The sequence below is a fragment of the Nycticebus coucang genome, chromosome 12 (genome assembly GCF_027406575.1).
Source record: "Nycticebus coucang isolate mNycCou1 chromosome 12, mNycCou1.pri, whole genome shotgun sequence".
In the NCBI taxonomy this organism is placed as follows: Eukaryota; Metazoa; Chordata; class Mammalia; order Primates; family Lorisidae; genus Nycticebus; species Nycticebus coucang.
In genome coordinates this window covers 56,145,265-56,171,812 of record NC_069791.1, presented here as the reverse complement: position 1 = coordinate 56,171,812, position 26,548 = coordinate 56,145,265, and the positions used below count along the sequence as shown (strand labels likewise).

Below are 26,548 nucleotides of genomic sequence, written 5' to 3'. Positions count from 1 at the left end.
TTGGTTACTCTGCTTAGTTACTGGACTGGGTAGAGCAGGCATCCTCAAACTTTTTAAACAGGGGGCCAATTCACTTACCCTCAGACCGTTGGAGGGCCGGACTATAGTTAAAAAAACAAAACAAAACTATGAACAAATTCCTATGCATACTGCACATATCTTATTTTGAAGTAAAAAAATAAAATGGGAACAAATACAATCACAGTGCCTCATGTGGCCCACGGCCGCAGTTTGAGGACCTCTGTTAAGAGCATATATGTAGTTACCAGTTGAAGGCAGAGCAGGGTACAGGGATTAAAGCTTTGCCTCTCCACAGCACAATCTGTTCAAGTGCCCACTACTACAGCACCCATGAAATGTGGACACTCACAGACTATGACCTTGGTGTTCCAGAAAGGCTAAAGTTGAGTTCCAGGCCCTCTTGAACTTCAATTAAACCTGCAAGGAAATGACAAGACTACACTAAGTTCTTCACAACCCTGCCCACCTTTCCCAAACCCACATTCTCTTCTGAACTTACTGAAAGTACTATGGCACCCATTTCTTAAAGATGTCTCAAAATTACTCACCCTCTTAGGAACTAGAGTTCCAAAAGACTAAACTGTATATGCCATGTAGCCTGCACTGGAGCAGGAACATCTTCATGCTCTGAATTAAAATAAGTTTGCCTAAGTATAGACCAGTGATCCTCTACCCTCACTGAACATCAGAGTCACTTGTAGAATTTTTTAAAGATAAAAACTTTAGAACCTAGAAGTTCTGATTCAGTAGATCTGGGATGGGTGATAGCTATTTTTATGTGTTCATAAGCTCCACAGGTGATTCTAACATGCAACCAGGTTTGAGAATCTCTGATGTAAATCCACATTTTGAATAAGTCAGCAGCTTTTGCTACCTTATTCTTCGCGACCCTGGATCAATCCAGCCATCTTCCCTATCAGCTCTGACATTTGTACTGCTAGAGACAGTACAAATTGAACATAACATCCCCATGGTTTCCACTACAAACTCACATACTCTAACTTCAGCTAAACCCTCAATGCTGATAGAAATTCTGTCATTCTCAAGTTCGCAGCCATTTCCCACAGCAGCCATTTCATATCTCCACTTTTCCTTTTTCTTTTCCTCTTATTGACACCTCCCTAACACTTCTTCTCTGTGAGCAACCTCACTTCTTATTTCTCCAAGGAAATGGAAAGTATTAGGAAAGAACTGCCTACCCTAACTCCCTTCTTCAAGCCCTACCTCTACTTCCCTATACTAACTGGACCAGCCTGGCCTGTCTGCTTTCTGACATGTGCTCTCCGAATTTCATCCCATCATACCTCTTCAGAAGTTGTAATCCACCAATTACTCTTCTTTTCTTTCTCCAGTCTTTTAAATTCTCTTTCTCTATAGGTTCTTCCCAAGCTCAGTACTCAGATCTCTCCCATAATTAAATTCAAAAATATTAATAAAACAAAAACCCTCTTCCCAACCTCACATTTACCTATTTTCTCATATCTTTAATCCTCTTTACGGCCAAGCTCCTTGAAAGAGTTGTTGACATTTGCTGTATACACAATATAATGTCTATTAACATTGCTTTCATTAAGCTTACCTTCTTCCTGCAAAAGCTGAAGGACACTCAGTATTTGTCTTACTTGACATCTCTTCTGTATGTGATCTTGCAGATGACACGCACTTGCATAAACCATTTTTTCCTTCCGTTTCTGTGACTACACATTCTACTGTTTTCCTCCACTTTGCTCTGTTTCCTCCTTGAGTTTTCTGTTTCTCTGTTAATCACTTCCAGGATTTGATTCTTTGCCATCTTCTTTTTAAAATAATCTTATGTATTCCTATAGTTTCTATTACCCCACATTTTCTAACTCCAAACCAGTGGTGTCCATCCTTTTTTCTTTTCTGCTGCACATTGGAAGAAGTTGTCCTGGGCCACACATGAAATACACAACGCTAGCAAAAGCTGGTTAGCTTATCTCAGATAAGCAAGAGAAGTCCTCATAGAGTGAGAATGCAGCCCACAGGCTGCAGGTTGGACACCCCTGTACATTCCTCTTCTGAGCTCCATATTAACTGCTGCATATCAACTACTACGCCCTCTCCCCATCCCTAAAGGTGTCCCTACCCATATTCCCTCATCAAATTGAAACAAGCCAGAAACTGGGAGTTATTGTTCCCATCTCCCTTCCCCACCCCATAACACACATTAAATCAAACACCAAGCCCCACAACCTTAGTATCTCAACACTGTCCTCTTGGCTCCACCACAGCAGATACCACTTTGGTTTGCCAAGGTGTCTCAGTCTAATTACTGAAACCATTTCCTCAACTGGTCTCTCTGCTTTAAACTGTCATCCCATTATCTCATGTTTCTCAACCTTGGCACTAATATTTTGAGCTGGATAATTCTTTGTCGTAGGGCGCTATCTTGTGCATTGTAAGATGTTTGGTATCCCAGACTTCTTTCCAGTGGATGCCAGTAGCACCCCCATCCATAGCATGACAATCTTTTTTTTTTTTAATTGTTGGGAATTCATTGAGGGTACAAAGAACCAGTTTACAATGATTGCATTTGTCAGGTAAAGTCCCTCTTATAATTGTGTCCCGCCCCCAAAAGGTGTGTCATACACGGTGACCCCCCCACACCCCTCCCTCCTTCCCTCTCTCTGCTCTTCCCTTCCTCTGCCCCACTCCTTCCTTTCCTCTCTCTGCTCTCCCCTTCCCCCACCATGGTCATCAGCTATGAGAATCGAGTACATAGAATTCTTGCTTATCCATTCTGTGATGCTTTACTAAGAATAATGTCTTCCACTTCCATCCATATTAATACAAAGGATGCAAATTCTCCATCTTTTCTAATGGCTGAATAGTATTCCATGGTGTACATACACCACAGCTTGTTAATCCATTCCTGGGTTGGTGGGTATTTAGGCTGCCTCCACATTTTGGCAATTGTAAATTGAGCTGCAATAAACAGTCTAGTGCAAGTGTCTTTATGGTAAAAGGATTTTTTCCTTCTGGGTAGATGCCCAGTAATGGGATTGCAGGATCAAATGGGAGAGATCTAGCTTGAGTTTCTTGAGGGTTCTCCATACTTCCAAAAAGGTTGTACTAGTTTGCAGTCCCACCAGCAGTGTAAAAGTTGTTCCCTTCTCTCCACATCCACACCAGCATCTACAGTTTTCAGATTCTGTGATGTGGGCCATTCTTGCTGGGGTTAGATGATATCTCAGGGTGGTTTTGATTTGCATTTCTCTAATAGATAGGGATGATGCACATTTTCCTATGTTTGTTAGCCGTTCATCTGTCTTCTTTAAAGAAGTTCTATTCATCTCTTTCCCTATTGATATGTGGGATTGTTGGCTTTTTTCATGTGCATTAATTTGAGTTCTCTATAGATCCCAGTTATCAAGCTTTGGTCTGATTCCAAATATGCAAATATCCTTTTTCATTGTGTAGGTTGTCTACATGCTTTGGTTATTGTCTCTTTATCTGTACAGAAACTTTTCAGTTTAATTAAGACCCATTTGTTTATTTTTGTTGTTGTTGCAATTGCCACAGAAGTCTTCTTCAAAAGTCTTTTCCCAGGCCTTCATAAACACTTTCCCCTAGTGTTTTTCCTATGCTTTCTTTGAGGATTTTCATCATTTCATGCTTTAAATTTAGGTCTTTTATCTATCTATCTTGAATCAATTTTTGTGAGTGGAGAAAGGTATGGGTCCAGTTTCAGTCTTTTACATGTGGTTATCCAGTTCTCCCAGCACCATTTATTGAATAGGGATTCTTTCCCCCAGTGTATGTTCTTGTTTGGTTTACCAAAGATTAGGTGGCTTTAAGATGTTAGTTTTACATCCTGGTTTTCTGTTCAATTCCGTATGTCTATGTTTCTATTTTTGTGCCAGTACCATGTAGCATGACAATCCTAAATGACCCCTGTCATTATCAAATTGCCTGGTGGGCAATATGACTTTCAGTTAAGATCCACTGCATTAACCCCCTTCTCCATAATACAGCCTGATTAATCATTTTGCTAAAATGCAAATAGATCCTTCACTCTCTTGCTATAACAGATTTCCTATAACAGATTTCTAATATCCCAGGAATAAATCTAAACCCCTTAGTTTAGCTTATAGGGGTCCACATAGTCTGGCTCCTGCTAAGTCTGTCTTCCACTCCGGATCAATCCAACTCAACTAAAGTTACTAAAGAAAATCACAGGCCAACCCCAGTGATGCTGCTACAAACTCCTGTATGCTCTGCCTCTTGACCACCATCGTAGCCTCCTCTTTCACCATTCAACCTGTTTTCTGTTCTATCTGAAATTCTCTCCATTTTCTATGCTCGCTCTTAGGTCTAAACTTTGGCTGACATTGCTCCTGATGCTTGGGATGCCCTTCCCCATTCTACTTGTGTTGAGTTTAAGTAATGCCTTCCTAGGCAATGCTCCCTAACACCACCCACTCCACTCCACACAACCTGCTTTTGTCGGCAGGGATGGATGATCACCCTCACTGTGTACTCCCACAATATCCTGTGCTCACTCCTATATGTCTGTTAGAATGGTCTAGCTCCTTGACTAAGCTATGGTCCTGTACACTCTTGTATCCCACTTACCTAGAATATTGCCTGTCACAAAGCAGGTGCTAAAACATAATTGTGGGAAGGAGGAAAAGTAAGAGATACCTGGGCATAATGAAAACTGATGCCAGATGGACTCACATGGGCCTGACTACCTATTGGTGATGCATAGGTTACGTGACAGTGAGATTGACTAAGTTATTTTAGTTCTTCAGAGAGATGTCAAAATGACAGGCTACCCTTATGCTGAGACTCAGAACGTTGTACTGTCATGACAAGGTTCATTTACTGTCACAGCATTTCTACAGACTGACATTACATAAAATCATGAAGGACATCAGCAGAGTTAAATGGTTTCCATTGAAATTCTTAGTGTAAAATGTTATGGGGATTCACTACTACATTTTCACCACTAGAATTTAATTGAGGCCCCAAATTATAAGGGACATGAATATGATCTTCATTTCAGAGGTCTGATTAGGAATAATACATTATGTTTTCATCAGACTATTTTAGAAAAACACACTTTATTCACTGAGAGAATCAAATCAGAGGGGACAGAGACTTCTATTTTCTTTTCTTTTTATTATTATTGTTTTTTAAATAGAGTCTCATTCTATCATCTTAGGTAGAGTGCTATGGTGTCATGGCTCACAACAACCTTGAACTCTTGAACTTGAGCAATCCTCTTGCCTCAGCCTCATTAGTAGCTGGGACCACAGGTGCTTGCCACAATGCCCAGCTAGTTTTTTTTCTATTTTTAGTAGAGAAGGGGTCTTGCTCTTACTCAGTGTGGTTTCAACCTCCTGAGCTCAAGTAATCCACTGGTCTCGGCCTCCCAGAGTGCTAGGATTATAAGCATGACCCACTGCACCCAGGCAGGCTTCTATTTTTTTGTATAGGAATAATCAACATAAGAGCTAAATAACATCTTCTAACCTCAGTTATTGTCAGGCACACATGTTGGTCCAGTCCACAGAATCAAGACTATAAAGAATACAATCTGAAAGCCAATTATATTACCATACACTATTCTGAGACTAAAAGCTGGAATATACTCAGGCCACATTAACTAATTAGTTAGAACCATGAAAGAATTCCATGTACCTTTATCAAACAAAAGTCAGCCTAACTTTCAAGAATATAGAAATGAAATGAGTTATGGTCTAGGATTTGCTTTAACAAACTTTAGCAACAACAATAAATAAAAAGAAAAGAGATAGTTTATATGTGGTAAATCTTGATAAATGTTGAATCAGGATATGGGTTCATGGAATTTATTATTTTTTTTTTTTTAATTTTTTTATTAAATCATAAGTGTATACAATGATATGATTATGGGGCATCATACACTCACTTCATAAACCAGTTGACACATTTTTATCCCAGTGGTTAACATAGCCTTTCCGGCGTTATCTCAGTTACTGTGCCAAAACATTTATATTCTACATTTACCAAGTTTCGCAAATGGAATTTATTATTAATTAGTACGATATACTAACAATCTCTACTTTTTGTCTATTTGAAATTTTTCTGAATAAAAAATTTAAAGTCATTTTGTATGAAAAATATCAGAAGTCAATCTCATGCACAAATGTTAATTAAAAATATTTCAGAGAACCACTTACTGTAAGTAATAATTGTTATATAAAATATATACAATGGGTTAATGTGGACAATACCTTTAAGTTTTCTATAAGGGACTTTAATTTTAGGTTAAGCACTCAGCAAGCTAATGGGTTGTTTCCAACTTAAATCTAGTAACAAATAGAGATTTTCAATCTATAACATAAACTTTGGACTAAGCAGGAAATTTAAAATATATTTTAAAATAAAGCATTCTTGGGGGCAGAGCAAGATGACAGACAAGAAGGATTGTTCGGCTGAGCGCTCCTAGGACGACTGGGGAAAAAGACAGAACCCAGCCATATGAGTCATGGAGACCTTACCCAGAATCATAGCTTAGGGAGCACAGCGATGAGGTGATGAGCTGGCTACAGTGTATGATCTGGAGTGGTGGAAATCTGATGAATTAGGTAAGTGATTATGATTGCAACTGGCTGGGATTGGCTGGCCATCCACAGAGGTCCGGGATAGGAGGAAGCCTTTCCAGAGTTTTCAGTTGTTGGGGAAGCTGTATATGCATTGAGTGGAAAACCTGGAACAGCGGGTGGACTCAAACAGTATATAGCAACCAGATTTGAATGCTGGTTGGAATGGACTTGCCATAGGTTTGGTGTCCAGCAAGGCAGGCATACTGAGAAGGTCTTGGCAGCCAGGAGGCTGCCATTGTGCGAAGGTGGTGAGAAGGTCTTAACAGGGGCCTACAGCACGGCTGTCTTAATTCTGCCTGCTGGGATCAGAATGCCCTTGAAACAGGCTGAGGGACTCCCCGAACCCTCAGGAACTGAAGTGGGGGGGGGGGCATTGTGAGACCTGCCCCTGAAGGATTCTTGTGAGTTTAAAAATCCTAACCCAGCAGGGTCAGAATGTTGAGGAAACAAACAGGTGATCAACAAAGCAACTAAGTTTGGAATAAGGACCATGAGGTTGCTGGCTGCGCTCCCTGGCTCTTAAAAAAAAAAAAAAAAAAGCGACAGTGCCACCTGGTGTCCAGGTGACATATTGCAACATACTGTCACCAGTATGGAGTCAGTGAGAAGTAAAAAGGAGGACAAGGAGATGAACAAGAAAAAAGAACACATGAGGAGGAACGAACAGAAAAATTCGGGCAACATGAAAAACCAAAACAAAAGAACTCCCTCAAGGGACCATGAAGTAGTCATTGCAGAAGACTCCACCTATAGAGAATTAATGAACTTGACAGAAAGGAAATTTAAAATATGGATGATAAAGACAATAAAAGGAATGGATGAGAAAATGGAAAGACAGAACCAAAAGTTGGATAACAGATATGTAGAATATAGAAAGAATATGGGGGAGATTAAAGAAATAAAGAAAACAATCAGGGAATATAAAGATGCAGTAGAAAGTTTCAAAAATAGGTTAAACCATGGAGAAGAAAGAACCTCAGAGCTAGAGGACAAAGTTTTGAGTTAACACAGGTAGAAAAGAGGCAGAAAAGAAGAGAGAGAAAGCAGAACAGGTGCTTCCATGAAGCTTTCAAACTTACAAATAACAGCGATTCCTGAAGGGGAAGAAGATTGTCCCAAAGGAATGGAAGCCCTACTGGAGACTATCACATAAATGAAAACTTCACAAGTTTTACTAAAGATCCCAACACACTCCTTTCAAATGGATATTGAACCTCTTAACTCAAATAGAGCTCCTCCAAGACACATTGTAATGAACATGTCCAAAGTCAAGATGAATGAAAAAATTCTGCAAGCAGCCAAGAGTAAGCACCAACTGACCTACAGAGGCAGAGCCATTAGGATGACAGCAGACTTTTTAACTAAATCCTTCCATGCCAGAAAAACATGATCATCCAACTTAAACATTCTTAAACAAAACAATTTTCAGCCTAGAACTCTGTATCCTGCTAAACTAAGCTTCAAAATTGAGGGAGAAATAAAATATTTTGTGGATATACAAGCAGTGAGGAAATTCATCACAATAAAACCAGCTCTACAGGAAATACTTAGACCTATTTTCAACACTGACAACTACAATGGACCACCAGCAAAGTAAACAATCAGAAGCTAAAGGTCAAAACTTTGGACCAGGTGTAGTGGCTTATACCTGTAATTCTAGCACTCTGGGAGGCCAAGGTGGGTGGATTTTCTGAGTTCAGGTTAGAGACCAGCCTGAGCCAGAGTGAGACCTGGTCTCTAAAAGTAGCCGGGCATTCTGGCAGGTGCCTGTAGTCCCAGCTACTTGGGAGACTGAGGCAAAGCCTGAGTTCAAGGTTGCTGTGAGCTATGATGCCATAGCACTTGACTGAGGGCAACAAAAAGTGAGACTCTGTCTCAAAAAAAAAAAAAAGAAAGAAAAAATTTAAAGCTTCCACAATAGCACAAAGGATAAAACTACACAATGGACTTTCACAAAATAAGATGAATAGAACTCCATAACATTTATCAATTCTCTCAATAATGTCAATGGACTGAATTCACCACTGAAGAGGCACAGGCTGGCCTGATTGGATAAAAAACACAAGCCATCCATATGCTGTCTCCAGGAGACACACTAGCCTTGAAGGAGAAATCAAGATTCAGGATTAAGGGATAGAAAACAGTATTTAAAGCACATGGAAATCAGAAGAAAGGAGGGGTTGCATTCTTATTTTCAGATACAGCGGATTTAAAGCAACTTTAGTTAAGAAAGATAAAGATGGACACTTTATAGTGGTCAAAGGAAAAAAAACGACAAGAAGATATTTCAATTTTAAATATTTATGCACCCAACTTAATGCTCCCAGATTAATGAAACAGACCTTGATGGGTCTGAGCAATATGATATCCCATAACACAGTTTGAGACTTTAACACCCCTCTGACAGAACTGGACAGATCCTCTAAACAAAAATGAAATAAAGATACAAATGACTTAAATGTGACCCTAGAACAAATGGGATTAATATATGTATACAGAATACACTATCCCAAAGCTATGGAATATACATTTTTGGGGGTGTACACATACTCCAAAACTGACCACATGCTAGGATACAAATCAAACTTCCGCAAAATTAAAAGAGCCAGAGTGATATAATCTTATAAACTCCAAAGACTTATACCTTATATCTTCTCAGACAACAAGGCAAAAAAAGTGGAACTCAACTCCAACAAAAACATTCAGCCCCACAAAAGCTTATGCTGAAAGACAGTTGGGTTCAGGAAGAGATTAAAGAGGAAATCGTGATGGGAGTGGTGGCTTACACCTGTAATCCTAGCACTCTGGGAGGCTGAGGCAGGTGGATAGCTTGAGCTCATGAGTTTGAGACCAGCCGAGTAAAAGCAAGAATAATCTGTCTCTACTAAAAATAGGAAAAAAAAAATAAAAATAAAAATAAAAACTGGGACAAGAGGATTGCTTCACCGCAACAATTCCAAGTTGCTGTGACACCATGGTACTCTACTCAGGGCGATAGCTTGAGACTTTATCTCAAAAAAAAAAAAAAAAAAAAGAGGAAATCATTAAATTCCTCAAACATAACAACAATGAAAACACAAATGTCCCCTGTGGGATATAGCAAAAGCATCTTAACAGTAAATTTTATGGTTACATTCAAAAAACAGAAAGATAGTGCATCAACAAACTCATGAACTCATCTTACGGAACTGGAAAAAGAAGAACAATCTAATCCCAAACCCAGCAGAAGAAAAGAAGTAACCAAAATTAAATCAGAGATTAATAAAATGGAAAACAAAAGAATCATTCAGAAAATTAACAAAACAAAAAGTTGGTTTTTTAAAAAAACAAATTAAATCAATAAATCTTCAGCCAGATTAACTACAATCAGAAAAGTAAAATCTATAATCACCTCAATCAGAAACGATAAAGGGGAAATAACAGATGCCACAGCAATACAATAGATCATCTCTGAGTACTACGAAACATTCTATGCCCAGAAATTTGACAATGTCAAGGAAATGGATCAATACCTGGAATCATACCCTCTCCCTAGACTTAATCAAGAAGAAACAGATTTCTTGAACAGATCGATTTCAAGAACTCAGATCAAAGAAACAGTAAAAAATCTCCCAACAAAAAAAAAAAAGCCATGGTCCAGATGGCTTTACACCAGAATTCTACCAAACCTTCAAAGAAGAGCTTTTACTCATACTGCAGAAATTATTCCAAAAAATTGAGAAGGAAGGAATCTTCCCCAACACATTCTATGAAGCAAACATCACCATGATACCAAAACCAGGAAAAGATCCAACTAAAAAGAAGAACTTCAGACCAATGTCACTAATGAATATAGATGCAAAAATTCTCAATAAAATCCTAGTCAATACATTACAGCTACACATTAAAAAAATCATTCATCATGATCAAGTAGGTTTCATCCCAGGGATGCAAGGCTGGTTTAACATATGCAAGTCCATAAACGTTATTCACCATATCAACAGAAGCAAAAACAAAGAGCATATGATCCTTTCAATAGATGCAGAAAAAGCATTCAATAAAATTCAGCATCCTTTTCTAATTAGAACACTTAAGAATTTAGGCATAGGTGGCACAGTTCTTAATGTGATAGCAGCCATCTACAACAAACTCACAGCTAATATTATACTGAATGGAGTGAAACTAAAAGCTTTTCCACTTAGAACTGGAACCAGACAAGATTGTCCTCTATTGATACCCCTATTCAACACAGTCCTGGAAGTTCTAGCCAATACAATCAGGCAAGAGAAGGATATAAAGGGCATCCACAAGGGTGTAGAGGAGTTCAAACTCTTGCTCTTTGCTGATGTTATAATCTTACAGAACTCCAAACACTCAACCACAAGACTGGAAGGGATCAAAAAATACAGCAATGTCTCAGGATATAAAATCAATGTCCACAAATCAGATATAAAATCAATGTCCACAAATCAGTAGCCTTTGTATATGCCAATAACAACCAAGATGAGAAGCTAATCAAGAACACAATTCCCTTCACAGTAGCTGCAAAGAAAATTAAATACCTAGGAATATACATAACAAAAGAAGTGAAGAACCTCTACAAAGAAAATTATGAAACCCTAAGAAAAGAAATAGCAGAAGACATTAACAAATGGAAGAACATACCATGCTCATGGCTGGGAAGAATCAACATTGTGAAAATGTCAATACTATCCAAAGCAATCTACAGATTCAATGTAATACCCATTAAAATACCATCATCATACTTTCAAGATTTGGAAAAAATAATTCTTTGTTTTATATGGAACCAGAAGAAACCCCATATAGCCAGTAAAACAAGGAATTATCATCCTAGTAATAAAAACAAAGCTGGGGGTATCACCCTACCCCAGACTTCCAGCTATACTACAAGGTCACAGTGATCAAAACAGCATGGTATTGGCACAAAAATAGAGACATTGACAATTGGAATCAAATAGAAAACCATGAGATGAAACCAGCCAAGAGTAAGACAGCCACCTTATCTTTGATAAACCAAACAAGAACATATACTGGGGGAAAGAATCCCTATTCCATAAGTCATGCTGGGAAAACTGGGTAACCACATGTAAAAGACTAAAACTGGACCCGCACCTCTCACCACTTATAAAAATTGACTCAAGATGGATAAAAGATTTAAATCTAAGGCATGAAACAATAAAATCCTCAAAGAAAGTGTAGGGAAAAACACTTAAAGATATCGGCCTGGGGAAAGATTTTATGAAGAAGACGTCTGTGGCAATTGCAACAATAACAAAAAAAATAAACAAATGGGACTTAATTAAACTGAAAAGCTTCTGTACAGCTAAGGACACAACCAAAGCAAAGAGATAACCTTAAGAATGAGAAAAGATTCTTGCATATTATGAAACAAACAAAAGCTTGTTAACTAAGATCTACAAAGAACTCAAATTAATCAACAAAAAAAGACCCAACAATCCTATATATCACTGGGCAAGAGACATGTATAGAACCCTCTCTAAAGACAGAAGAATGGCTAACAAACATATGAAAAATGGTCATTGTCTTTAATCATCAGAGAAATACAAATCAAAACTACCCTGAGATATCACCAAACCCCAGTGAGAATGGCCCACATCACAAAGTCTGAATGCAGATGCTGGCATGGATGTGGGACTGCAAACTAATACAACCTCTTTGGAAGTATGGAGAACTCTCAAAGAACTCAAATTAGACCTCCCATTTGATCCTACAATCCCATTACTGGACATCTACCCAGAAGAAAAAAAATCCTTTTATCACAAGGATATTTGCACAAGACTATTTATTGCAGCTCAAGTGCCAAAATGTGGAAACAGCCTAAATGCCCACCAACCCAGGAATGGATTAACAAACTGTGGTATATGTATACCATGGAACACTATTTAGCCACTAAAATGATGGAGACTTTACAACTTTTGTATTAACCTGGATGGAGGTGGAACACATTCTTCTTAGTAAAACATCACAAGAATGGAGAAGCAAGAATCCCATATATTCAATTCTAATATGAAGGCAGTAGATGAGCTGATTCAAGGTGGGAGGGGATGAGCAAGTGAGGAGAAAGGAGGTGGGGGGGATGGGGGGGTCACAGTGTATGGCACACCTCTTGGAGGCAGGACAGAATTATAAGAGGGACTTTATCTAACAAAAATAAATACATAAAATAAAGTGTGCTTTAAAATAAATAAATGGCTACATGCAAGAATATAATTGTTTAAAAAAAAAAAAAATCCCTGGATGAGGTTGAAACACGTTCTTCTTAGTAAAGTATCACAAAAATGGAAAACCAAGTATCCTATGTACTCAATACTAATATGAAGCCAGTAGATGATCTAATACATACCCACACAAGAGAAAAACTCAATTCAGTTCAAGATGGGAGGAGAGGGAAGGAGGGAGGCAGATTGGTGTGCTCCCACTTAATGGACACATTATGGGTGTATATGGCACATCTCCTGGGGACAGAATACAACTACAACAGGGACTTTACCTAACAAATGCAAACACTGTAACCTAATTGTTTGTACCCTCAAATTAATCTGAAATAAAAAAAAAAAGACACTCAATCTACATAATAAAAGGAAGAAAAAAATCCAACAAGGTTTCTAGAGACTGATAATTAAAGCTTGAGGCAATGAAGTCCTACCGATAAAACTAAACAGCTCCCAAGATCCCACTGTAATGATGATTTTAGCCAAGATGCACAGCCATAAACTTTCAAAGGAGAGCACTTCTGACATTACAAGCAGTTTTCATTCACTCCTTGAGAACACTGAGGAATGCTGAGAGACCAAGTCAAAATACAGCAGGAGAAAAATAGCATGTGTACACCCCTGAAAATTAATGCAATTAAACAATATGCTTCACTCTAAGACTTTGAAAGTGTCAGTGGCAAGAAGGTTCAGATTAGAAATCATCTCACCTGCAAAAGAACTCCCACAAGTCTAGGTTTTGAATTCTCTGAATTCTTTTAATTCGGTTGCGATCCATCGTTTTCCCAAAGAGACTAGCAACTTCATTATATTCATGTGTTTGACTGTGCAGAGGAATGAGCTGGAAAAATAAGTTTGCATAGCTTTACTGGGGTCCTTTCCCATTTGTTCCACAGTATAGTCAGTCAGTTCTACCCTTACCTGATATGGTACTTCAGTATTCACGTTCTCCCAGTGAGGTGGCATAGGGATAGCTTCATTTTCACAGATATAACTTTAAACAGCAAAAGACAAAATAAGATATTAGAAAATAATTATAATTATTGATAGTGATTTAGCTTTTCTGCCAAGCTGAATTTCATATTCAGAGTACTGTGACAAATGCAATTAAGTGTAGCCCTTGGTTTCTTTTATGTAAAAAGTTTTGAATGTCTACAGTGTGTTACTTTTTTAGGTGAAGTTTTCAATGTCTATAAGTGTGCTACTTTTTAGGTGCTGAACAGTGAACTTTGATGGAAAATATCCAGCCCTACATATCACCGATTTCAAAAACAGTTGTTTAGTTGTGTTTCGTTTTTACAAAATTTCCAAAATTTCTTTAAAATGTAAGGAAATTTTAAGTAAAGAAAAGAAATTTCCAAGAAGAAAATCCAACTCCTGTTGAAAAAATAAAGCTGAAATGATTATCTATACCGGCCATTGAATAGATTTGAACCTCCTTTATGTTCTCCAAGGTCTAACTCAAAACTAAACCATTCTTTGTTGATTGCCCACTATGCTCTCACACAGTCCACTTTAACTCACTTAGTGTAGTCACTCAGCAAATCTTTTTAAAAAAACTATCAAACATCTTCAAACCACTGGATACAAACACAGAAAAACAGTAATGTTGGGGGGTTTAATAGCAAAAGGCCAAATTGACACACCAGTCACCCTGATGATTGGAGGTTACTAGAAGAAATTAGTAAATTTCAAACCCTTTTTACTTTTTTAAAATTTACTTTAATTTTTGAAAAACTTATACAATTTAAAAATTATTATATATAAAGAAGAATACAGTGAGAAGTTTTCTTCCCACTCCAGTCTTTGTTTTGTCCAAGTCTCATTTCTTGCCCCCAAATCCAGGTAATCACTGCTATTATCTTGGGTATTCTTTCAGAACTTCTTGAGGTTCATACAAGTCAAGCTTTTTCCCCTGCACATAAAGTATACATTATTTTGCACCTGTTCTTTTTATTTAATAAATTCTTAGAAATCTTTCCATACCAGTACTTACAGAGTATCCTCATTTCTAGTATCTACAACACAGCCTGGCGCAGGGCAGACATTCAATAAACATTGCCAGGATGAATGAGCGCATTCTAACTTACAAATGCATATTATTCCATTGTATGGATACAACATAATTCTGAAAGTAGTCCCCTATTGGTGATAGTTAGCCTGTCTTCCAACTTTTTGCTACTGTATTAATATCCTGAAAAGAAATTTGTCCATCTCTCATTTTACATGTCAACTATTCTATCTGTAAAATAACATCTTGTAAATGGAATGAATATAGATACTTCTCAAATGCCATCCTTGAAGGATGTATTTATTAATATTACCACCAGAAATGTAAAGCATGCTTATTTCCCAACAACCATTCAAAAAGGTAAGTTATCAAGCTTTTGAATTTTTGTCAATCTGATAGCAAAATTCAGTCTGGTATTAATTTGTATTTCTCTTACTATGAGTGAGGTTTAAGAACTGTTCAAATTCTTTGCTAGTGTTGGTCTTCTATTGAGAGAGTCCTAAAGGTACTTCATATACTACAGAGATTAGCCCTCTACCTGCAATAAAAATGAATAAAAATATTTTCTCTATTTTTTTCTCACTTTGCCTAAAGTACCTTTTAACCATGAAAACAATTTTTTTTACATTTTTATGTAGCCCACAGCCTTAATTAACTCCTTGCCAATATGAAGCTATTTATTTGCCTTGCATGTAATATATACTCAACATATTCCCACAATAAATATTTCTGTATCAGCACCTACTGACCTTGATCACTTTCCTACCTATTCTTCTCTTTTATTACTATCTTCTTTTTGTCCTCCATTCTGTTTAGGGCTCTCCTTGTCCTTTCTTAGTTCGATGGTTTGTGCATTGTGTGACAGAACAAAGTGATTCTTTACAATAACATTTTCCATTATTATGTCTCATTTTTCTCCCAGATTACATACTCTTTGAAGATAAGTAATTCCTTTATTATATTCCTTGTACTGAGGAATGTGAACATGATATAGCTGGTAAGGAGATAATGTTCTCTGTATTCCATAGAAGTACTAAAACATTCATTATATATGCATTTGAATAACTTTTAAACCATGATGCTAAAAGATAAGCCAAATGACTTGAGAAACAAACCAACAGAAATTTAAAGTATTTCTTTCTTTAATCCTTTCCAAAAAGGTCCTGAGAAAAAGTATTCCCTACAATTCACATGCTATCATTTTTTTATTCAGCTTCATTTTAAATTGTTTGAATAGAGGGAATTTCAGTATTTGCTTGAGGAATCACTCCAGAAAATAGGAGACATGCTCTAAGAATTTTCCCTTCAATTCCATTCAAATGAATAACAAAGATTGATTGTCTTCTAGCATTTATACCTTTTTTCAGACTATTTATGATCAAAGAGAGCAAAAAGAAAATTGGCAACCCAGATCCAGGGAACAGGGAGCTGTACTGTTGTTCCACTGTACTATCTCCCCTATGTCTCCTTCAGGCATCAGAGATTTGAAGTTACTTCTAGTTGACCAACGGAGACTGCAGTGGTGGAAACATAGAAGGTAATTATCTAGGACTAATGGCCCAAATAACTCTATGGTTTTGCCAGAATATTTCTAAGTTAGCAATTCAAACATACCTCAGTGAGTTATTTTAGGTATTTAGAGCAGAGTCCATACAGCATTTTGAAACTATTTATTATCAAGCAAACTGTTCTAAATAATTAACAAATGTCAATATACAAGGAGAAAGGACAAGAATAACATGAAAGGAAGCACTTACAGAAAATAATAATGCTGCTATTGTTAACAATGGAGACATTTGACATTTAAAAGATCAATACTAAGATCATTATATGACCTACCCAAACGTTTCAGTCTGTTTGTTTGTATGTCAAATAGTAAGAAAGAGAAGGGAGAAGAAAACCCCACCCTTTTCACCTCTACTCTCTTACAATACCTGAAAGCACTGATAGAAAAGGGGGCTCTTTTTATTAAACGCTGCTTTCCAGTGGTGAGATTCTTTTGCTTCATTTCTGTATACAAAGACAAAAGATCAAGTTAGAGAAATAATACCCTGCACTATAAAGTGGCATGAAGATTAGTAGCCACACTATATGACAATCAGGAATCGTGGAACTTTCGAAGTAACTGGCAAGCCCAGCATATTACAGATACTTTACCATACATCTGTGAATCACGTCATGAAGGTGCTCGTCAGGGAAGCACAGCTTCACTGTGTGATCTAAGCTTCTACCTAAAGATGCTAATTCATCCACTGATCAGTATGCAGGGTCTATTCCTTTCTGTGTCACACTTAGGTGAAACCACCACTAAAACAGAGGCGTTCCAAACTTAGGAAGGCTAAGAGTGTAATAAAGAGAGCAGTTATGGTACTAAATCTTCAGGCTGAATTATTAAGTAGAAAAATATACTTTGATTTCTCCAAAAACTTTGGAAATGATAAAGAAAATGCATTATTATTATAAAACCTGCACACCTCACAGAATTTCACAAATTCATATATTTCTAGCCTTGTCTTTAAATTATACCACATAATAGAAACCCTGGATAGACCCAATACATACATAAAAAGATTCTAATGATAAAAGACTAATTAACTAAAGGTGTTGCTTCTTTCATTTGTGCCTCAGTCATGGTAGTATTTACCAGGTCTAGTTCTTCATTCCCATAAAATTAAGAAGTGAATCTCAGCGTAGGATATTGACCAGTTTACTGACATCAATCCATTCCAGAATAAAGTGGCTCACCTCCCCCCCACCCCAGGTTAATGCTATCAGAAAGTGTGCTCTGCCCTTTCTGTGCTCTCCAGGACTCTACACACACTGGGGTTACCACTGTTCAGGGAAAAGGTAGATCACCTCAACACAGCACAAGACCTCTGATACCATTTTCTTGAACCATCTCATTTGGAGTTTAATTTTCACCATTTTTTTTAGAAAAAACTTGAGTTAGCTAGTGGCACAATGGTTGGGGCTAATAACATTGCAAATTGTTCATATGAAATGCTACTACTACACCTTTGAAACAAGAAGTATTATATAGACTGAAGGTTGGGAAACATGAATTATTATTGTATGTGACTCCTGTTCTTTGATAAGGATATTTTCTAACAAACTGAATTTTTGACAGGAAGCCATCATGTGACTTAATGAATATCTACCAAGTGCTTTGGCAAACTTCATCCTCTGTGTGAAACCTGGTATCTGATTCTGTTTCAGTACTGCCTCAAAATGTGCACCTTACAGATGACTAAAAATGTCTACTGGACACCTTCAGCCTAGACTAGAGCAGAAGGAAAGATGTCAGAACCCCCTTAAAGGCAGCTTATTTGCCTAATATCATTCTTTTTAAGGGTATGGTTAGTCAGGAGTAAAAATATAATGGTTTTAACTTGATAATAAAAAAAAACAAACAAACAGAAAATCAACTTAGGTGAGACAGTAAACATTAGATATTTGATTGCATCAACCCCTTACTGGAAAAATCCCCTTTACTACTTCTGGGTCTTGGCTCATTCAAGGGAATTTCCTAAGGTTTCACCACCTTACCCAACCATAGCCCACTACTAACACTGTCAGAAGGACATTACTCACAGAAATTGGGAAAGAACAGCTAAAGGACTAAGCTGCGTTGCAACCAAAATGTACTTTTATTAAGAAAGCCTCCCATCTGGGTCTTATTTTCCACTGAGCAATAAACAGCTGATGCTAGCACCCTGAAACTTGAAGGGATGAATCCCAAAACACTGTTCATGGAATACCTAAAAACATGTCCCTACACCACAGATGAAATCCAAAGTGAAGCTGATTTCCAAATTAGATAGCCAATCTGTGAAAGAGTCAAGGAAATGAGAAAAATGGCACAGGCAATGTCCATTCAGGAAGTAGACACCAAGAGAAAGTTCATTCAGCTAAACTTTGGTTTTAAAACTATCATCAGCTACCTTTGACTTTCTCATTTAATGTCTCAGTTTGGTCATAAATAAAAAGGCTCCTACCGATGCTAATACAATTGTTAGAAGGTATTTTGTGTTCTTTATAAGACAAATATTACATGAACTCAAAATATGTGACAATCTTCATGTACATTTATATATAAACACATAAACATGCCTTTATAAAAGACAATGTTGCTTAAGAAGATTTTAAATCCTGAATTTTTATAAAGGTATTTTTGTGTATAACAAAAAGGATTTATTTCACTGTTTGCAAATGTTTCAACTAATCCTGATCTTCAGAGCTGTAGATTTTATCATATCAATATACTAAAAACACACAACTATTAGGGAAAAAAAAACATACCTGCAAAGTCTATCTTGTAGCTGAATTTGGAAGTAGTAAAAGAAATGGAGCCACAAGGGTTTGTTTTGAAGCTTTTTTCGATATCTTCACTGCTAACTGAACACTGAATGTTGGTATCCGGCTTTAAGACAAACCAGAAAGTTTCATTTACCAGCTGTTCACATTAATGACTTGGCCACAGAGGTGGTACTGTGGTCACAGAGACAGGGAACAGAGGGTCAAGGGAAACTTACTAATCACCTGTTCTAGTTCCCAACACACAGGGAGATAATGAAAAGTGGTTTAACGATTTCCAGTAAAAAAACAACTGGTTATAGTCCCCTTCAACAACTGGGTATAGTCCCTCCAGATTACTACAATTTTTACAAATTATTCCAATAATTACTCTTTCTCAGTGGCTCAAATGAAATCTTCTTTAAACAGTTTGGTTAAAAAAAAAAAAATGTGCAGGTTTGTATGGGTTCAAAGTAGCTGTGTGACCCTAGACAAATTGTTAATTTTTTTGAGTTTCACTTTCTTTCACTTTAAAACAGAGTTTGAACATCTGCTTCAGAATGATTGTGAGGGTAAAGGAGAAAATAAATGTACAACACCTAACATGATACCTGGCATACAGAAGGTGTTTAATATGGATTTGTTCTTCCCTTTCTCTTTGTCCACCAAACCAAATTTGGAGTTGCTCAGATGTACTGATACCATGCAACTCTCAGTCACATTCGCCCTCTGTACACAGAGTAAACACATACTGTTTCTTCTAAATAAATGATTGTGAAAAACCTGGGGGAAAGAAAAGGAAAAGGACTAGAAGAATTTCTAACTTTTCTTTTACTAAAGCTAAAAGAAAACCTTATGGTTTGATCTCAAGTTCTGCATTTCATGCTCATTATACACACCGGCAAGATGATGCTAGGTGACTCTAAATCCCTTCTGTGAAATTCAAGAAAAGAAGATACCTGAAACATGTGCCACTTCCCACATTCTGCCAAGTAAAACCAGCCCCACTGGGTTTCTGAAGTGTCCATGTCATCCATTCCACTATCTGTTGTTTTGGATATGAATTCTTCTGCCTTGTGAAACATCTCCTGAAAAGCCAAAAAGAGGTGGAGGAAAAAATAATTTATTTATATTTATAATTATATAATATTAATATATATAATATAATAATATTTATTTATTTATTATAAATAATATATTTATTTTTATTAATAATAAATGTACTTTTTATAGATCATTTTACTTCTTTATAAGAACAGTATTCAAGTGTCTTTCCCACTGTTAACACTTTAAAAACATCATTCTATTAACAAATCAGGCAAATAATCATCATCTTAGGTAGGATATACCAATGCCTATTAACCAATTAAGTAAGTTGGTTAACAACAACAAGTACTTATAAGAACTTATAAAGCTTACAAGTTTTTCAATATTCCCAGAAATTTTCAATTTATCATATGTGCATGTATTTGGTCAAAAGGATCCATGCTTCTTGACTAGTTAAGACCAAAAGCATCTAATTTATGTTTTAAACACTCATTATGTCATTTAATGGCATGGAATAATATATGGTGTTGAATACAAAAGAAGGCTACAGAAATAGCCAATTTTAATAAAAGTATATCTACACTTACCCATGTACATGTATGTGTTTATATATATGTGTGTATATAAGCACACACTTAGAAAAAAGTCTGGATATCCTGTTATCCTTTTTTCTAAGTGTTAGGATGGAAATAGTAACAGTTAAACTTTATATGGCTCTTATTAAGCATCAAGTACAGTTCTAAGTGCTGTATAGATGACAACTCATTTAAGCCCCACAACAACCTATATAAGGTGAGTACTATTATAAATGAGAAAACTAAGGCACAGAGAAGTCATACACTGAGGAAGCGAAGATTCAAACTCAGGCATTCTGGCTCCGGGGCCTAGAATACTTAACCACCATGGTATAGTACCTTATACATCATTATCCATAGCTTTATAATTTTACTATATCAATTAACTCAAGTACACATTATCTATGAAAATTTTTAAACAAAATTAGGAATTATAATGAAGCAGAAGTCCCTAAAAAGGGAACAAAGAGGCCAGTTAAAGAAGATTAATTTTAATCTGGTATTTGGCTTCCTGTCCTTACTCTTTTAAAGTTTTGTTTATAGTAGCTCAATTCACAATGGCAAAGATGTGGAAACAATCCAAGTGCCCATCAACCCATGAATCGATTAATAAATTGTGGTATAAATTGTGGTATATATACATACACCATGGAATACTATTCAGCCATAAAAAAGATGGAGACTTTACAATTTTTGTTATTTATGATTTGGAGAACATTCTCCCAAGTAAAGTATCTTAAGAATGGAAAATCAAGCATCCCATGTACTCAATACTTAATTGAAACTAGTAGATTAACAACCATAGGCCCAAATGAGAAAAAAACACAATTAAATTCAAAAAGAGGGTGTGGGGGTTTGCTAAGTTACTACCTAACAGGTATGATGTACAGATATATGGCACACCTCCTTGGTGAAGGACTCAACTACAACTCAGACTTTACATTACAAATGTAAGCAATGCAACCTAATGTATGTAGCCTCATATTAATCTGAATTTAAAAAAAAATACATATATACACATGTGTGTATATATGTATATGTATGTGTGTATATATATATGTATCTTCAAGTGAGGGTCTTCTGATGAATTATGAAACAAAATAAAAACCTTCTCCTTGAAAATGTAAAAAAAAAAAAAAACCTTGTATCCCCTAAATCTATTTAAATAAAAATTCAATAAAGTTTTCAAATTATGAATTTAAAATCTGCACAATACATGAAAACATTCATTCTGCAAAAAAAAATCAGAACATTCAATATAAACTGAATACTCTTTTGATCATTACTTCTATTCCTGGTACCGTCTCGTAGGTCAACCAATGCTATAAACTATGTATCTTTCAGATACCTCTGTGTGGATGTGTGTGCATGCACATATGTGTTTACATATGCTGTAAAGGGATGGTGATTTATTAAAAATTTGATTTGCTATATCTTTGATTTTTTTTATTGTTTGGGATTAACTGAGGGTACAAAGAATTAGGTTACGATTGCGTTTGTTAGGTAAAGCCTCTCTTGTAATTGTGTCCCACCCCCAAAAGGTGTGCCATACAACGTTACCCCCATCCTCCTCCCTCCTCCTCAATCCCTCATTCCCCAACCTCCCCACACCTTGTATTAGATCATCTACTGCCTTCATATTAGTATTGTATATTAAATTCTTGCTTCTCCATTCTTGTGATGCTTTACTAAGAAGAATGTGTTCCACCTCCATCCAGGTTAATACAAAAGATATAAAGTCTCCATCTTTTTTAATGGCTGAATACTATTCCATGGTATACATATACCACAGCTTGTTAATCCATTCCTGGGCTGGTGGGCATTTAGGCTGCTTCCACATTTTGGCTATTGTAAATTGAGCTGTGATAAACAGTCTAGTGCAAATGTCCTTATGATAAAAGGATTTTTTTTCTTCTGGGTAGATGCCTACTAATGGGATTGCAGGATCAAACAGGAGGTCTAATTTGAGTTCTTTGAGGATTCTCCATACTTCCTTCCAAAGAGGCTATATTAGTTTGCAGCCCCACCAGCAATGTAAAAGTGTTCCCTTCTCTCCACATCCACATCAGGATCTGCAGTTTTAAGACTTTGTGATGTGGGCCATTCTCACTGGGGTTAAGTGATATCGCAGGGTAGTTTTGATTTACATTACTCTGATGATTAAGGATGATGACCATTATTTCATGTTTGTTAGCCATTCATCTGTCTTCTTCAGAGAAGGTTCTATACATCTCTCTTGCCCATTGATATATGGGATTGTTGGGTCTTTTCTTGTTGATTAATTTGAGTTCTCTATAGATTCTAGTTATCAACCCTTTGTCAGATTCATACCTTGCAAATATCTTTTCCCATACTGAAGGTTGTCTTTTTGCTTTACTTGTTGTGTCCTTAGCTGTGCAGAAGCTTTTCAGCTCAATTAAGTTCCATTTGTTAATTTTTGTTGTTATTGCGATGGCCACTGAAGTCTTTGTCATAAAATCTTTCCGTAGTCCAACATTGTCAAGAGTTTTCCCCACATTTTCTTCTAGGATTTTTATGGTTTTCTGTCTTAGATTTAAGTCTTTTATCCATCTTGAGTCAATCTTTGTAAGTGGTGAAAGGTATGGGTTGAGTTTCAGTCTTTTACATGTGGTTATCCAGTTTTCCCAGCACTGTTTAATGAAAGGGGATACTTTTCTCCACTGTATGCTTTTATTTGGTTTATCAAAGATCAGATGGCAAGTAGAGACTGGTCTCATCTCTTGGTTTTCTATTCTGTTCCATATGTCTATGTCTCTATTTTTGTGCCAATACCATGCAGTTTTGATTACTGTGGACTTGCACCATAGCCTGAAGTCTGGTGGGGTGATGCCTCTAACTTTGTTTTATTACTAAGAATAGTCCTAGCTATATTTTTTCCTGGTTCCATACAAAACAAAGTACTATTTTTTCCAGTTCTTCAAAATATGATGTTGGTATTTTGATGGGGATTGCATTGAATCTGTAGATTGCTTTGGGTAGAATAGACACTTTGACAATGTTGATTCTTCCTAACCAAGAGCAAGGTATGGTCTTCCATTTGTTAGTGTCTTCTGCAATTTCTCTTCTTAAGGTTTCATAAATCTCTTTGAAAAGATCTTTCACCTCTTTTGTTAGGTATATTTCTAAGTATTTAATTTTCCTTGAAGCTACTGTGAAGGGGATTGTGTCCTTGTTTTGCTTCTTATATTGGCTATTATTGGCATATACATAGGCTACTGATTTATGGACAATGATTTTATACCCTGAGATGTTACTATATTTTCTGATCACTTCTAGGAGTTTTGTGGTTGAATCTCTGGGGTCTTCTAAGTATAAGATCCTGTCATCAGCAAAGAGCAAGAATTTGACCTCATCTGCCCCATTTGGATGCCTTTTACATCCTTCTCTTGCCTGACTGCATTGGCTAGGACTTCCAGCACAATGTTGAATAATAGTGGCAATAGTGAACATTCTTGTTGTGTTGCAGTTCTAAGTGGAAAAGCTTTCACTTTACTCCATTCAGTATGATGTTAGCTGTGGGTTTGTCATAGATGGGTTTAATAAGCTTAAGAAATGTGCCATCTATGCCTATTTTCTGCAGTAGGCAGAGAGTATTTTCTACCTCATGATCCCTTGGGGGTGTTGCTCTGTTCTGGTTTTTCATGTTGCCAAGACTTTTCTGCTATTTCTTTCTCATGAGTGTTTTCTTTTTGTCTGTTTCCTTGCTCTATTTTTTCCTTCCACTTCTTTCTCCTCTTTAAGTTACTGTGACTCTGATCTAAGATGTTTAAGTGTCCTTTCAGTATAGGACCAAAAGTAAGAGAAGAGTGAATATCAAAAAGGGATAAATGATAAAACAAGAGAAAAGAAAAAGAAAATAGGGGAGGAGTAAAAAGGAAGATTGACAAAAAGAAGAGAGGAACAGAAAGAGAGGGATAGGAGTAATAGTGGTGTACAGCAGGGTACTCTGACTCACGCCCATACACCCACAAATCCCAACCTCTGGGGGGCTGGGTTGGGTGGGTCCCTCGAGGTCTTGAACTCCTTGCCAGCCTGAGCAAATAGAAGACCCCACCTCCACTAAATAAAGAAGAAAAACAAAAATACTATAAATGAAACCAAAATAAACAAAAAATCTTAGGGATTAAACTGAGGGGGAGGGGCTGAATAACAGGGGCAAAAAACTAGTAAAAATAAAGCCTTTATTATTATAGAAGGAAACAATGAAAAATTATAATTACACAAGAAAAATGAAGAAAAAAGAAAAATCTAGGGGAAAGAAGTTGAAAAAAAAATTTTGAAAAGAAAAAAATATATATATAGATAGATATCTTACTGTATGTTACCTGGGCAACAGGTGATCTTCGTGGTATGAGATGCTAATCACAATGCTCATACAGATATATAAGATGGAGATTGGAAGCCTCCTCTCCTTACTGAGGAGACCTGGTTGCATCTTCCTGAATCCTTTGCCCTCTATTCCTGCAGGGTTGGGAGCCGGAAGCTCTCCTTAGCCACTTAATAGACACACCTCGACCTTTCCAAACCATGTCCCTTCGCCACACAGTGGCTTTTCCAGGAAAGCATGTGTTGTTCAGATTTCCCAAGTGGATGTCCTACTTATCAGGCGCGCCAGAACCTGGAGAACCCTGGAGGTTGAGCATGCAAGATAGCTTCCTCACAATGGCTACACCTGGCCTACAGCAGAACAATGAAAGCTCCACTTCACTGAGTGGCTCAGTTCCAGCCCCTGGGCTCTGTTTAAAATCACTCCTTTGCTCACCCAAGCTCTCCCAAGGTAACTCAACTGAGTGTCCAGGTCCAAAAACAAAAAACCCATAGGTTACAAGCCTTCTCTGTCTGCAAACTGGTCCTGTTGCCACCACAAATGGCCAACCTCTGCTGCATGCAGGTACTTGAAGCTTTTCTACTGCTTTAGTCCTCCTCTTGGGCTCCTGAAGTCTCCAGCTGCCTCCCTGTATCCCAAAGGAATGTTTCTGGGTAGAGCCCACAAGCCAGAGGTGCCCAGAGTCTTTTCTTCCCAATCTCACTGAGCATGGCTGCAAAGAAGCTGTCTCTAGTCCGCCATCTTGCTCTGCCCCCATCTTTGATTTTCTTTTACAAAGAATATGTACTTAGTACATATTAGGTTAATTTGGAAAATATTTGGAAATACCTTTAATTTCATTATATAAAATGTCCATTCTATTTCTAGAAGCGTACAACCTGGTGTAAGTTTCCATTACCTTGTCTAGGCCACAGTTGTCTACTCACAAAATAGAAAATTAAGACTCCTTGATTTCTCAATGGGTAATTGTGATAAATGAACGAGATCATGCAGTAAAGTACCAACTGGAGTATTTGGGCTCCATGAAGAAAGTTTTTTTAATATTTTTTTAATATAGTTTTTTTTACTATTTTTTACTCTTTTTGAAAACTCCAAGGAATGTTCATGATTATTTTCGGCAGTCTTTTTTCCTTCATTTTAAAGTTAATTGGTGCTAAAAAGTAAAAAAATAGAGCACCCTAGGTTCAAGAGCTTCAGGTTTAGGACCACTATTTACCTTATATATTTTAACTACATAGTAAAGGTGATAGTTTAAAATTTATGATCAATTATCCAGTTATCTATTCACAACTCCTCCTCCTTCCTTCTATTACTGTCCACATCATTTGGCCATTTCACTATGTGGGAGAGAGAAAGCAAGCATAGAGACTGAAATTTAGTTTTTCTTCTGAAAATAACCAGAAAAA

The 26,548-nt window shown here is 36.9% G+C and overlaps 1 protein-coding gene across 3 annotated transcripts in view; it reads right to left on the bottom strand.

Annotated features, from left to right (window-relative positions):
* Nucleotides 1-26,548, bottom strand: part of PARP11 (poly(ADP-ribose) polymerase family member 11) — a 58,522-nt gene that overhangs the window by 5,114 nt on the left and 26,860 nt on the right. For 2 of the 3 annotated variants that reach the window (XM_053555626.1, XM_053555625.1), the window contains exons 3-7: nucleotides 20,132-20,260; nucleotides 19,179-19,299; nucleotides 16,814-16,889; nucleotides 13,790-13,862; nucleotides 13,579-13,709 (exon numbers count right to left, since the gene is read on the bottom strand). In XM_053555626.1, the coding sequence (XP_053411601.1) occupies nucleotides 13,579-13,709; nucleotides 13,790-13,862; nucleotides 16,814-16,889; nucleotides 19,179-19,299; nucleotides 20,132-20,260 (530 nt within the window). The remainder of the gene's footprint in view (nucleotides 1-13,578; nucleotides 13,710-13,789; nucleotides 13,863-16,813; nucleotides 16,890-19,178; nucleotides 19,300-20,131; nucleotides 20,261-26,548) is intronic. The other variant, XM_053555627.1, reaches the window with a different exon arrangement.